At 38.0% G+C, this 14,202-nt stretch overlaps 1 protein-coding gene across 1 annotated transcript; it reads right to left on the bottom strand.

Annotated features, from left to right (window-relative positions):
- Positions 1–223: 223 nt before the first annotated feature.
- On the bottom strand, positions 224–7,368 carry LOC135634252 (E3 ubiquitin-protein ligase UPL5-like). Its single transcript, XM_065144593.1, has 3 exons — positions 5,383–7,368; positions 3,488–4,077; positions 224–888 (listed from the first exon to the last, which is right to left on the bottom strand). The coding sequence occupies exons 1-3, from the start codon at positions 7,199–7,201 to the stop codon at positions 622–624; spliced, it is 2,676 nt and encodes an 891-aa protein (XP_065000665.1). The 5' UTR covers positions 7,202–7,368; the 3' UTR covers positions 224–621.
- Between the last annotated feature and the right edge of the window lie 6,834 nt (positions 7,369–14,202).

The raw sequence follows: 14,202 nt of genomic DNA, 5'->3' as shown, positions 1-14,202 counted from the left end.
AAGGGTTCTAACAGAAATATATTTTTCCCTATACACTGGATTTTGAAATGGCTGTATTTACAAAATGTACAAGTTTGAACTAGGAGCATTAAGCATTAAATTATTATCAGAGAATACAATTCTGATTTGTTATTGGATTATGTTGGGAGGCAAAGCCAGAATGTGAAGTCAATACATGTCAGCATGAAAACAGTGTATGAGAATGAGCTGATAAAATAAATAGTTGGAAAGACAAACTCCTTGTAGGAGAAGATTTGATCAATGATATGACAATGAGAACAATTAAGTCCCCATTCAACTTTGGTTAATTATTTACAAGAGACTGCTGCTATGAACAACTTGAGAAAAGTACTCTCTCTCTCTCTCTCTCTCTCTCTCTCTCTCTCTCTCTACTTACCATCAGAAGTTAACAGTTCCACTAGAGAGAAAATAGCCTTTCTATTTTTCACTTTTCTAGCCATAGAGAAGAATAGAGAAACAAGGTAAAGAAATATTTTCTTTTTCCCTATATAGATAACTAATTTAAATTGCAGGTGCTTAATTACATCCTATCATGAACATGATTTCGACATAAACACATCTGTACAGAGAACCAGCTTCTTCTTTTCCATCATTCTTCTTTTATGAGGTGCCAAAACTGCAGCTAATATGCTCTTGAGAAATTAACTGAAGCCGGTCATGCATCATGGATTTTGTTCCATAAGCTGGCAGGCAAAGGCGGTAGAAGCATGTATGTGATGTTGGTAAACACTCTTGGGAATCTGAAGACGACTTGTATATGTACAGTCTGGAAGCCAAACCACCAAATCCATCCACAGGTAAGTATTTGATGGATGTCCAGAAAAAAAGCAGCACTCTCCGTTGCTCCTCGGACATGCTCTCTACAACCTACAGAAGTTTAATTTATTATTACTGTTTTTCCTTGGAAAATCACATCTAGAAATATATATAATGTGTTAAGGAACTAAAAATTATTCACAAAGAACGTTCAAGCATTCAGCTCTTCATGTCAAACTCGGACTCTAAAATGAGAAAAAGAAAATAAACCCATGATAGGTCACATGGTGCTGGAGGCAGCAACTTGGAAGGGCTATGGAATGGTGCAATTGTTTCAGGGCCATAGAGTAGTACAGTAATAGACAATGGACACTTACAATATGGAGTTTCAAATTTCTCTTGGGGAATAACAGAAAGAGGATTGGAATCAGGAATTTGCATCTTCTATGGTGGGTCAGGTGACTTGTCATCAAGTAAATAAAATATATTGGGGAAAACAATCGTTCTCTCTGACCAGCTTATCAAACAAGCTATCCGGCATCAGTTGGGCAAGGAAACCTAAATGCAACCTCTGAAGAGACTAGTCAGGTCAACTTATGGCCCAAATGACTATGCCGGACGAGAACCTACCTGTTCTATGCTTAGATCCACGATGAGTTTAAATATCAAGTATTGCCATGATAAGCACACACCGTACATCACCATTTTTTAAACATTTGGACCTACAGCTGGCTTCTGCAAACTTGGGCTATGTGGCCATATCTCAATTACAATAGTTAATGTAGAATTCTAAAATTCTAATCATTGTTCTAAAAGACCAGGGGCAAAGGCAATTGGTTCACACAGCAAGGAAAGTAACCTTGCTATTATTATATAGAGTTAGTCAAACAATGATTAGAATAAGCAACATTATACTAGGTTATGCTGATAATATTTCACGTGCACTAATTTACAAACATTCTCAGGGGCAAAGGCAATTGGTTCACACAGCAACGAAAATAAATTTCTATAGTAATTATTATACTAGATTACTAGTCACACGTGCAGCATCACAATCACCATTTTACAAGTGTTGTTTGCAAATGCTTGAAAGGATATTCTGAATGTTGCTATAATATATAGAAGGTGTTAGTGAAACAATTGGATAGAAAACATATTTCTTTAAAAAAAAAAAATCAATTCAGAAGTTGACTTAGTAATAAGCAACAGTATACTAGGTTATGCTGATAATATTTCACGTGCTCTAATATACCCATAAATCATCAAAGAAGAATTTGCCATTCATCAAATTGTCTTACCCTGGTATCATGATAGCAAAGTCGAGGAATTCTGTGATCAAGGTTTAAAATATTAATCCAGTGGCAATACCTATCATGATATCATGATAGCAAATTGATGTATCAACAATAAGCATGGGTTGGTGCTGCCTGCACCACAGAGAAAGATGGAGAGAAGAAGGAATGAGGAGAGATGAGTAAGAGGAAGAAGAAGTAGCAGAGTAGGAGGAAGACAGATGAAGAGGAAGATGAGGAGGAAACATAGCGGTAGGAGGAGATGGCAATGATGCGATGGAGAGGAGATGTAAAGGGGAGAGAAAGAGAATGACAAAAGACAGAAAGAAAGAAAAATAAAAGGAAATAACAACATCTATCAAAAAATAAGAATATGGTATACAGGTTCCCACTTAATATAATTAGGTAGCAGTTTGCATACTGTCCAAACCAGTACGGTAAGCTTACAAAAGACAGAAAAAGAGAAATAACAACAACATCTATCAAAAAATAAGAATATGGCACAGGTTCCCACTTAATATAATTAGGTTACAGATTGCATACCGTCCGAACCAGTATGGTAAGCTTACTAGGGTGATCCAGCCTATAAAGAACCAAAGTGGATGAAATTGCTCGATCTGCATCCTAGTTGGCTATCACAGGTATATAACAACCCTTGCCAACCGATAAGCTCAGTATTTTAACCTGCTTGTCACCATGTTTACTCATGGTATAAACCTTCTATATATTGGACTGCCACTATCAAACTATGAACAATCTCTATAAATCTAACCATGCCCCTAAACTTACATCTATGATGGAAAAGTTGGATTCCTCGGGTTCAAGCAATAACAACATATTCAAGTGATACAAATGTAATTTGAACTTCTTTATCAACCCCATAAAGTTACCTTTATGGCATAGTCATAGGTGATAATTATTTGTATATAAACCCTGAAAAAAACATTTTCTGATCCACTACCATGAAAAACCATATGTACAAGTTAATGTTGACAAAAAAAGATCCAGTAAGCATAAAATTTAGTGTGATTTTATGAACCAAGACTTAGATGTAGTGCTAATACTAAACTGAAGATAAAAAGCAAGAATTTAAGCATCTTCAACACAACTACAAAACCACTTCAATTAAGGACAAAAATAAGATATTAACATAGACAACCAGAAGCGCAGATGGGAGGAAAATGTGCAGTACCACAGTAACAACAATGAAATATCATTTCTGTCTACTGAAAGAGAAAGAAACTAAATTAGAAGTTAAAGTTAGTCAAAAGTTTATACAATTGCCAACTGCACTAGAAAGGTTATCTCCGAGGATGTGGTAAGAGATACTAACATTAGGATAATGACATAAACTCTAGACAAAATAAAAGCATGAACAAAAGCATCATGAGCAGAAAATAGAAGTCATATAAATTTACCTTCCAAAACCAATAGATTTGACGATCTTTGGATTTATAGCCATTATATTCAGTATGTTCTTTCCAGTCCTTCACATTAATGACATTATTACTTCCACCTAGCATTCGATCAAAATCTTCAAGATCCATGCTATCGAAAAAAAACCGCTGGTGCTTTGAATTAGAAAGAATATCACCAAAACCCTGAGTGAAATGAGCAACCTGTTCAGAGATTGATGTAACAAAGCAATGCTTAATCAGGAGGCTGACATACTCCTCCCTGTTCCTGCTATGTACAATAATATCCTTCCCACCAGGGCACAGCTCAACCATCCTCTTTGACCCCATCATATCAATTTCTCTGGCAAATGTTAGCCCTAAGGCATCTGAATCAAGAAGGGCTGCATCCATCTCGAGAATTTGTTTGCAACTCATGTATAAGACTGGATCCGCATCACGCACATCTTCCAAAGAAACAGATCTTCCAGCTAGTTGCAAGAAGAACATACGATCAAACACAACACCAACTTGGACTTTATGCATCAATGCTAGTGCAATCACTCGCCCACTGAAGCTGAAGTATTTGAGGTGCAGAGGATCTACAGAGGATGCTGCATAATATTGACAAACACCACATAAGAAAGCAGGAATTGCAGCAAAAAAGCCAAAAGAAAAAAGATCTTGTCTATGTTGCTTGGAGGACCAAATGAAACAGATGGCCATTGCACAAAGGCTCCTGTTAATATGGGATCTAAGAAAGGTCAATGTATGTAGCCTTAACCTTGCAAATAGAGAGATTGTTTCTGTGACTTTAAGCTTAGAGAACAACGAACAAACAAAATTAAGATAGGAACTGTAGTTTGATATTCAATGAAGTCAGTTTTGGTCTCCTTGTTGACTGGATGGCAAGGAACGACTTGAAACTTCTTTGCTGAGTTTGATGACACATTACGCAATCTAGCAAGGTCAAGTTACTGACTACTTTAAGGGACTCAAACACGACATAACAAGCTGGACCAGTATGCATTGACGTAACTCAAGCTGAAGTGCGGTATTTTCCCCTGCTGACTCTAGGTTGGATTGGCCAAGCCGAGGTAATGTGCTGCCCAAAAGGTGATTTCTGAGGTGCTATACTATTCTATTCCACAAAATGACTAACATATTCAAATTTTAGGTCCACATCAGATTGTGTGAAGAGAATTAAGTTGAACTTGATGGGTACATGGGTAAAATACAGCTATCTCATCAGGTCAATTCATCACTAATAATATCAAAGCGGAGCTGGTACTCAGTATAGTGAGGAGTTCAAGTAAGAACTACCCGTGAATGGAACTAGAGAGATTGGACTTCATATAAACAATGGACTTTGACGAGGACATCAAGTCTTAAGGAAGGTTGTGATACTCTCAAGTTTAGTTTCAGGGAGGAGAACTAAGTTGACTTACAAGATCTAACTTGGACTTCATGTATTGTAGACAAGGTCACCTTTTCTTTGTATCATTTAAAATAACTTGTTCATTGGTCAATTTTCCTGCAGTATGGTTTGTAACAACTAAAATCTAATTGTCTTCTATATTTTTTCAAAAAAATATATACTAAGTGCATTCAGCTGTGAAGTAATATTCTTTGCATCAAGGTCACAGTAAGATTGCTATAATTTAATCCAAGATATATTTTAGCTTGTAGCATGCATGCAAAGTGCAACATAAGCAAAATGCATACCCAACACTAGCTTATAAAAAAGACATAGTAATTATTTGACTTATAATACAATTTATGAAAATTTCAGATACGTATTCATCTAAATATTCATAAAAATTACTTGGAGGAAAAAAGAAAGGTCTCTGTAACTTAGGGTAACATCAGAATAATGAGCTCACAAAGAAAGGTGAAGAATGTAGAGCGGATGAACTTGCCAGGATTAGGAAAGAATCTTCGATGGTCATGTGGGCATGACAAGAAAAGTGGATTCTGAGGATTGAAAATAGCTTGGCATAACAAACAGAACCACTCTCTGAGAACACCTGGACCTGTGGCCTCCTCATTTTTGAACTCCATAAAAATTGCTCCACGCAATGCAGTAGCATCAACTTGGCCAATATATTGAAAGGACTCAGATAGCAGCTGGAACCTGTCAATGAGCATTTCGTGCAGTTCTTCTTCCTCTTTTCCTTCAGGAAGCATCATCAAAAGTAAATTCCTTCTTGCCTCAAAATCAGTTATGTCTTTATACTTGAGAAACCAGCGAAGCTTCCGATTCCTCTTAGCACATCTGAGAAGAGCATTCAGTGTCCTCCGCCGCTCGAAAAGAAGTGAATGAAGCAACTGCTCGGCCCCCTCAAAAATCTTGGAGAAAACCTTGATCACTGTAAGAACAACAAGTAGCTGTGACCATTTTGGCAATTGAGCCTCGTACCGTGCCTGCCCCCTTTCATCCAGTATGTCCTCCACCTTCTTCAGACACTGGCCAACCTTGTTCAGGAGCTTTATATATAACTCGTATAACAAACCAATGCCATTCTCATACCTTGGACTCCCCAGGATATACAAGTGCTCAGAGATTGGCCTGTCTACACCCTTCCACTCCTGTATTGCCCAACGCATCGCTGTCAAGAAATTGGAGAGATCAGTGAGAACAACCTCCGAATCTAACATGGAGTCAGATGAAAGCGCAGCATCCACCAGACCACTAAGCTCAGTGATAAACAAATGCAGCTCCAGTAGCAAGTGAGTCGACTTCAAATGAACTGAGTTCAAAGGCTCTATGGAAGCCTTTAGAAGCTTAGACAATGTCCTCCGGCACCCAACATAAAGCTGGTCGTTCCTGCCCACGGTGGCTGCGAGCATCCTACAGAAGGTGAACACGATAGGGGCGCACTGCGAGTGCACGTATTCCGGAAGGAAGTCAGGATTGGAGTCGAGGAAAATCCGAATAGCACCTTCGGCTATGGCTCGGTTGTCGGTCAAAGGCGAAAGATACAGTTTTACGAGCTCCGATGGGGCGCCGGCCAGTGAAAAGACTCCGAGGTAGGCCAAAGCTTTATCTTTGTCACCGTCGGAGTCGGCAAGGGTAGTGTTGAGGAAATCCTTCACGAGCTGGGCGACGGTTCGCTGCCGATCGACGGTACAGATGTCGGAGGCTGCGGCGGCATTGAGGAAACAAATAGAGGAAACGAGGTCGTCGACGACCCGCCAAGCCCTGCTCTGACCGGTGCTCCGGAGTCGGCCGGTGAGCTGGAGGGTGGCGTCCTTCTTGACCGCGGAGTGGCGGAGGGTGGACTCGCCGCGCAGCTGGCGACCGCAATAAATCAGCCGCTGCTCGCGGCTGGGGATGCCGGTGACCGATTCGATCCGTTCGATGACGGAATTCACGGTGTCAGTTGGGCGGGCGTGGACCACGAGGCTTCCACGCGACATCAAGCGCACAAAGAAGTGGAGTTCATCTGACGGCGGCGACGGCAGCGATGACGGCGATGGCAGCGATGCAGAGGGGGAGGCGAAGGGAGGTGGCGGGTGGGAAGAAGACAACCGGGTCTTGGACTCTTCGACATCGAAGGCGGCGAGGGCGGGGGTGAGGCAGGGGGAGGGGAAGGAGAAAGGGGGAGAGGAGGGCCTGGCCATCTTCAGGAGGGGGAAGGAGTGATCTTGATCGTCATGGTCGTCGACCTTGCGCTTGAGGTGGTGGTGGTGATCGAAGGGCTGCCGGGGGTGGGAGGCGGCGTCAAATAAGGACATGGGGCGAAGAGGTGGGGAGGCTGCCGATGGGGAGCGAAACCCTAAAATTCCATCGCCATGTATCGACACGACGAAGGCGGCGGAAGTGGGAGAGGAAGGAGAGCTGAGAGGGGTTCCGATCGCGAGACTGATGAAGAGGAAACAGAGCGAGAATTTGGACGGTCGCGTCGGGTGACCTTTTTTGGTCGCCTTAGGGATGGAGGAAGGCAGAGTCAGCCGGGACCCACCGATGGGTCCCACTCATACGTGTCCCCCTCCGGTTTGCATTGCACGAGGATGGAAGCTTCGTCGTACGAGATCCGACTTGGTCCTCTTCCGCCGCGACTTGATCGAACCGAACTGATCTCGGTCGGACGCAAGTATTATTATTATTAGGTTCAAGTCATAATAATACACTTCAAATTCTTCTCTTCTTTTTTCTTTCATTAATGTTACACACAAATTTTTGGGGTTTATTAAAATATGTGAGATGCAGAGATGAGTAAGAATTTATTAGGATGTGTGAGATGTATAGATGAGAAAGGGCATGGGATAAACTCAATTTTACATTCGGAACTTCTCATTATCAAAATCCTTTGGATTAATTACGGCGTCAACCCTTATATTTTAAAACATAACCCTCACTCATCTATTAATTATTTTTTTTCTTTTTTATGATTGATAATAGAAAATTAAGTTTTAAAAAGTAGATTAGTATAGATTGATAAATATTTTAGGATTTCTAAAGCTAGTGCCCGATAAGGATAAAAAATCCTAATGCAAGAATGAGTATATATATAAAAGTTTATGTGAGGATAGAAAAAGATATAAAAAATACTTTGGTTATTTTTGGATTTGTTCTAGAGTATTTAGAGAGGACGCTCTATAAGAATTTTAGAGAGAATGAAAAAGAATATATAAATTCTTCAAGATTTATGTGAGAAGGTATACAAAACAAATCATATTTGAGTGAGAATAACTCAAGGGTCTTATATTTATTTCGCATGATAAAGAATTTAATTTTTCCATATATTTTTGATAGTTGATCTCTATAATTTATTTTAGTTTTAAAATTATTCTCTACCTCCCCAATAATACAAGATCAAATGTTACCTCAAAGTAACCACGGATTACTAACATTTCTCCATCTAAATTACCGATGTACATCTTAATACCTACCTTTTAATATTCAACTTCTTTAAGAATCATTCATGGAATTCCTCGGCACTCTACGACTATTTTCATCTATTCCCTGTTTAAAAAAGTTAGAAAAATACATATTACCAGCAACCTGGATAAGGATCAATGGGTTTAAACTTTTACTCTAAATGACAAAGTTTCTTTTAAGAATACTTACCACTCAATTGAGAAAGGAGGATCGTATGAAAGAAAGAAGGTAATACGGGGTTTGAATGTTTATCTAAAGTTTAAATTTTTTTCTTTAGAAACTACTTTGGGATCGTTGCCCGCTTTTTGATATCTTTATGAGATCTTTCATTCACAAGTTGACTAATTTCTTATATAATTATTTTAATGACTTCTCAAACACATCTTCGAATGTGGTGTTGTTAGAAAATTTTAGAACTTAGCTAAAATTCATTGAAATGTTGATTCCCTTAGCAACTGGCTTTTTTATATGTACGCTCCTAATTTTTTAAAATCATTCTTACCTCGTAACATCAATGCTATTTTACTATGATTTTGGATAATCATGAATGATTCGTGTTTTCATAACCTTCGGTGCTAAAGCATCAACTCCTTGTAAAAAGATAGTTTCTACCACTAATGGCTTATTCCTTTATGGAAACACTATGGAGGGGATGATTAATATTTTTAATTCAGACTTTTTAATAAAAATAATAATTATTATTCAATAAAGAAAGTGTTAATAGTGCTAAATAATTGATCACCGATAATGTCATGTGTTTGAATATTTGATATGAAGAAATTTAACTTTTTTAACCTTCCTATCTAGGTCATGCATGTCCAGAAATAATGATCTAAGGTACTAAGTTTATATACACGTATTTTTAAGTCTGTGCATATTAGAACACTATGAAGCCTTAAGAGAGTGGGATTTAAAAAGACCTTTGAAGATGGCAAGTCCCATTACTTGCAAAGGCCTAACATCATCACAGTAAGCTCCAACAGCAACTATTATTCTTCCATCCATGCGAATCTTTTAAGGGTGAAGCCCAAATTAGATAGATATAAAAGTTCCATCACAATCAACAACATAGTTTAAGTTCATTTGAGTAGCATCTGATGCTACTAGTGAGTAAAAATCTGATTTAATATTACTAGTCGACCCCTCTGGGCTAAGTGTGCATCTGAGTAGTATATGAGAGATTAAGATTTTTCTTTCAATCTCTCTCTCATAATCCCCTAATCCATCAATCTAGGTGGTCCTGTGAAAAGATAGGAAGAGAGGAGAATGATCTAGTTCTCCTTGTAGATTGATGTTTCAGATCCGAAGATGAAGTGCTTGTAGATTAGATAAGGTTTATTCTTCTAAACAACAATAAAGGTACGCACCGTAATATTATTATATCCAATTTATTTGATTTCAATCTTAGCATAAAATTTTTTTCGTATTACAGATAGCATGATTACAGATTTTATGCTAACAATTGATATCAGAACCAAGTTCTTGAGATCAAATATATTAGATATATTATTTTTGTTTACGATGCCTGAATGATTCATCGGATATTATTGATCTGTTTTTTCTATATGATTTGCTCTATTACTGATTATGAGTAATGTATAATTTTATGTTTCATCGATAAATTTACTGTTTACTATCATCAATGTTATTGAGACAATCATCTCTATTGATCGTTGTCGACGAAGGGTCATGTACCATGCCGCAGTCACGCATCACGGTCGTGCGTGGGCAGAGGTTCGCTTGTGAGCGGTGGCAGCACCACGGGCATTCTGTACCGCCTATGAACATGGTGACTACAGAAGGCGGCGGCTGCACACCGTGTGAAGGCAACGATTGCCCTCACGCATAATGGTGGCGCCCGTAGAAGGCATCTGAGGAAGGGCAGTGGCTATAGATGGTGGCAGTCGTTGCCCCCGTGGACAAAGGGTAGTGGCTGCAGATGGTGGCAGCCGTTGCCCCCGTGGACAAGCGCGGGCGGGAACCGCGACAACCGAGCACATGTAGTAGTAGCGGTCGTGCGCGGGCACGGGCGGCACAAGCAGTGCCACGACGTGGCAATCGCGCACAAGCGGTGGCCACACGCTGGCAGCAGCCACGCGTGGGCAGGAACCGCCATAACGGTCGCTCGTGGGCAGAGGCAGCCCCCATGGTGGCAACGACCACACGCGGGCAAGTACCGTCGTAGCGGTCGTGCACTAGCAACAGCCGCGGCCAGCCATGCGCGCCGTCCGCAAGCAGGAAAGGTCGCAACGGCCACGCGCAAGCAACGGCAGCACCGCACGTAGCACCGCAGGGGTCGCGCTCGAGCAGCGGCAGCGTCGCACGGGCAGGCGGCGATGGCGGCAAGGCAGATTAGGGTTTTTTTTGGCATAATTATAGTTTTGACCTCGAGGCTAGGGTTTTGCAAAATTATAGTTCTGCCCTTTGCAAATTTCGTAATTCTAGTTTATGTTCCGTCAACATATTTATAATTTTACCCTCGAGTCTAATTTCTACCAAATTATAGTTCTACCATTCATAAATTACATATTTTCGATTTATCCTATCAAATATTTATAGTTTTATTATTATAAAATTGATAAATTTAGTTTATATTCTCAATTGTAAAATTAATAAATATGATTTATTATAATTATGATTGAATTTAATCATGATTATATTTTGGTTATTTGATTGGATTTAATTTTTAATAAAAAACTATAAATTATAGTTTACTTTATAGTTTTCTCATATGAATTATTGATTATACATGTGATAAATAAAATCCAATTATTGTTCTTAGATATTTATTTAGTTATTCACATGTATATATTTGAAATTATGAAATAATGTTTACCTTTCACATGAAGGCATGATTTATATGTTATCATGATTATCATATGAGTTTTCTTTTGTTGATTAATGTTTAATAATTATTATGATTATTATTTTATTATTAAATTGCTTAGTATTAATGTTTAATAATTATTATGGTTGTTATTTTATTATTGAACTGCTTAGCGTTAATGTTCAATAATTATTATGGTTGTTATTCTATTATTGTACTGCTTAGCATAAATTAAAGAAATTTGATGAATATTATTTGTAATTCATCTCCTTAAGTTTTATCTGATTTGTAGTTGCCAAAGTGGCCTTGGATGATAAACTTTTGTGATATGAATTACAATAAAGGTCTTATCATTTATAGGTCATTTTAGATTGTATTTTATATTTTTGTATTGGTCCTACAACCACCAAAGTGACCTGGACCGATATTTTATAAAATACATTATGAAATTAGTCCTAAATGATATTAAATAAAAATAATATTCACAATGGCAGTATGAATCAGGATAAAGAAATTTAGTGAATATTATTTATAATTTATCTTCCTAAGTTTTATCTGACCGGTAGCTACCAAAGTAGCTTGGGAGGATAGGCTTATGGGATATGAATTACTATAAAGTTCATATCATTCATGAGATATTTTAGATTGTGTTTTATCTTTTTATATTGGTTTTACAGCCACCAAAGTGACCTGGACCAATAATCTATAAAATAGATTATCGAATTCATCCTAAATAACATTAAATAAAATAATATTCACGATGGCACATATAATTATGAGATTTAGATAATCCAAAAGGAAAATCTATTTCAAATAATTATGTGATTGGGTAGGATGATATTGTTTTGGATATTCTTGCAGTTTAGGGTTATATACCCAAAGGTAACAATACTATTCCATAAGGATGGTATCAGTCCTCCATAAGTGATCTTGGGATTATCTAAATCTAAAATATTTCAATATTTCAATATCTAGTGTTCACTCTAGTGATCTTGAGTGAACACTAGATATGTCAATATTTCAAATTATGAAATAATGTTTACCTTTCACTGATACCATCCTTATGGAATTTCTGTAAATTCCATAAGGATGGTATCAATGAAAGCATTAATGTTATATTATTATAGTGGTACTTCCTTTATTGTATTTCTGTAAATGTCCTTATACTTTCTGAAATAAATGGCTTGAGCATATATTGTATTGAGTGAGTGAGACATTGATCGGATTAATTGAACATAACATAATCTTAATTATTGAAAGTTCTATGAAATAAATAATTGAGATGATTAATAAAGGTATGAAAGACTCAATTTTATGATACTTAGACTTTAGTACATTTTACAACTAGCGTATGAGAATATCTAAGGATCAATTTAAATTTTCTGATAAGTCATTAGTTGACATTTTAAAACGATAGTATTTGAGAAATTTAAGATTATATCCTCAAAATAAATGACAAAGCTGTAAGCTCAAGACTCATAATATTTTGAGTATTACTCAAAGAGTAGGTAACACTAAAATAAGGATGAAGCGTAAGTCCACCTGAGTTTATAATTACTATATAAACTCATAAAAGAATATCTTCATAATAAAGTGTTAATTTTGTAGCAAATAAAGTTATATGAAGAAGAAATATACTATAAGATTTGATTTGAAATGAAAAAGGTATAAATATAATCTTTATATGATTTAAATCAAATATTACAGAAATTATTGATGGATTGATTTGATGCTTCAACATATGTTACCAATAATAGATATTCAGAAAAATAAAAAGAAAATGAAGAGGGATAATGTTAGGATCGGAGTGGCACTAAGAGCGGGGTGAATTAGTGCAGCAGATTAATACTTGTAAGTTTAAAAACGAATTCGTAAATACGAGGAGATTTCGTTTCGATAGTAACTTGAGTAGATGAAAACCGAAAGCTAGCAGTAGTATAAATAACAATTTTAGGAAAGTAATAACTCACACATTCAAGGAACATACCAATTTAAAGTGGTTCGGTCAAAATGACCTACATCCACTTGCGAAGCCTTCTTCGAAGAGGCTCCCAACTTCCACTAGCAAATCACTTTGAAGGGGAAGGACAAATAACCCTCGTAAAACCTTTTACAGTGGTTTACACTCTTATAAATTTTCAATGAAAAAGAAGGAGGTGAACACTCAAGCAATTGAAAACAAGACTTGCTAAAGACTTTGCTAAGGCTTTATCTCAATCTTTAACTTCTCAAAGGTTGTTTCTACTAAGAATTGAGGGGTATTTATAGGCCCTAAGAGGATTCAAATTTGGGCTCTAAATTTTGAATTCTCTTGGGTTCTCGATGTTGGCAATGCCATTGCCTCTAAGTGGCGGTGCCACCACCTGTCAGTGTTTGACACTGATAGTGTACTAGCGGTGCCACCGCCCAATCCGGCGGTACCACCGCTCGATCCTCGGGTTCTGGGCGGTGCCATCGCCCAGTCTGACGGTTCCACCGCCCAATCCTACGGGTCACTAGATGGGCTTCAAATCTGGCCCAAACTAAGTAATATAAGGCCTAGTTGGCCCCTAACCAGGATATAGGATTATCCCTTAATCTTAACCCTAATTACATACAAACTATGCAACTGAAAACATTACCCTAAGCAAGTTTTCAACTGACAAACGTCGAGTCTCCTTCCGGCGAGCTTTCCGGCGATCTTCCGGTGGACTTCCGATACACCCTCGGATTTCTTTCGGCAGACTTCTAGTAGGCTCCCGATCTTATGGCGAGTTCAGCAAGTAGTCGAGCCTGTTGAATCTCGTATTTTGATGATGAAACCACTTGATGTATGTTTGTGATTTAATCTGCGTTTTAAGTGACGCAGGATACTTCGATCAGGATGAGACAATTAAAGCAGGAAAATCATGTTGTGCCGGAGGAACATGTCAGAAGATTGGACGTCGGGCCGGTGGATCGGTCGACGTATTGACAGAAGGCTTCGGGTCGTGGACTCGGGCATCGGGCCAAGAAGTACGGGTATTGTGCTAAGGATATTAGAGTTGC

The sequence above is a fragment of the Musa acuminata genome, chromosome BXJ3-3 (assembly GCF_036884655.1).
Source record: "Musa acuminata AAA Group cultivar baxijiao chromosome BXJ3-3, Cavendish_Baxijiao_AAA, whole genome shotgun sequence".
Classification (NCBI taxonomy): domain Eukaryota; kingdom Viridiplantae; phylum Streptophyta; class Magnoliopsida; order Zingiberales; family Musaceae; genus Musa; species Musa acuminata.
The sequence above is the reverse complement of the archived record's forward strand: the minus strand, read 5'-3'. Positions and strand labels throughout refer to the sequence as shown.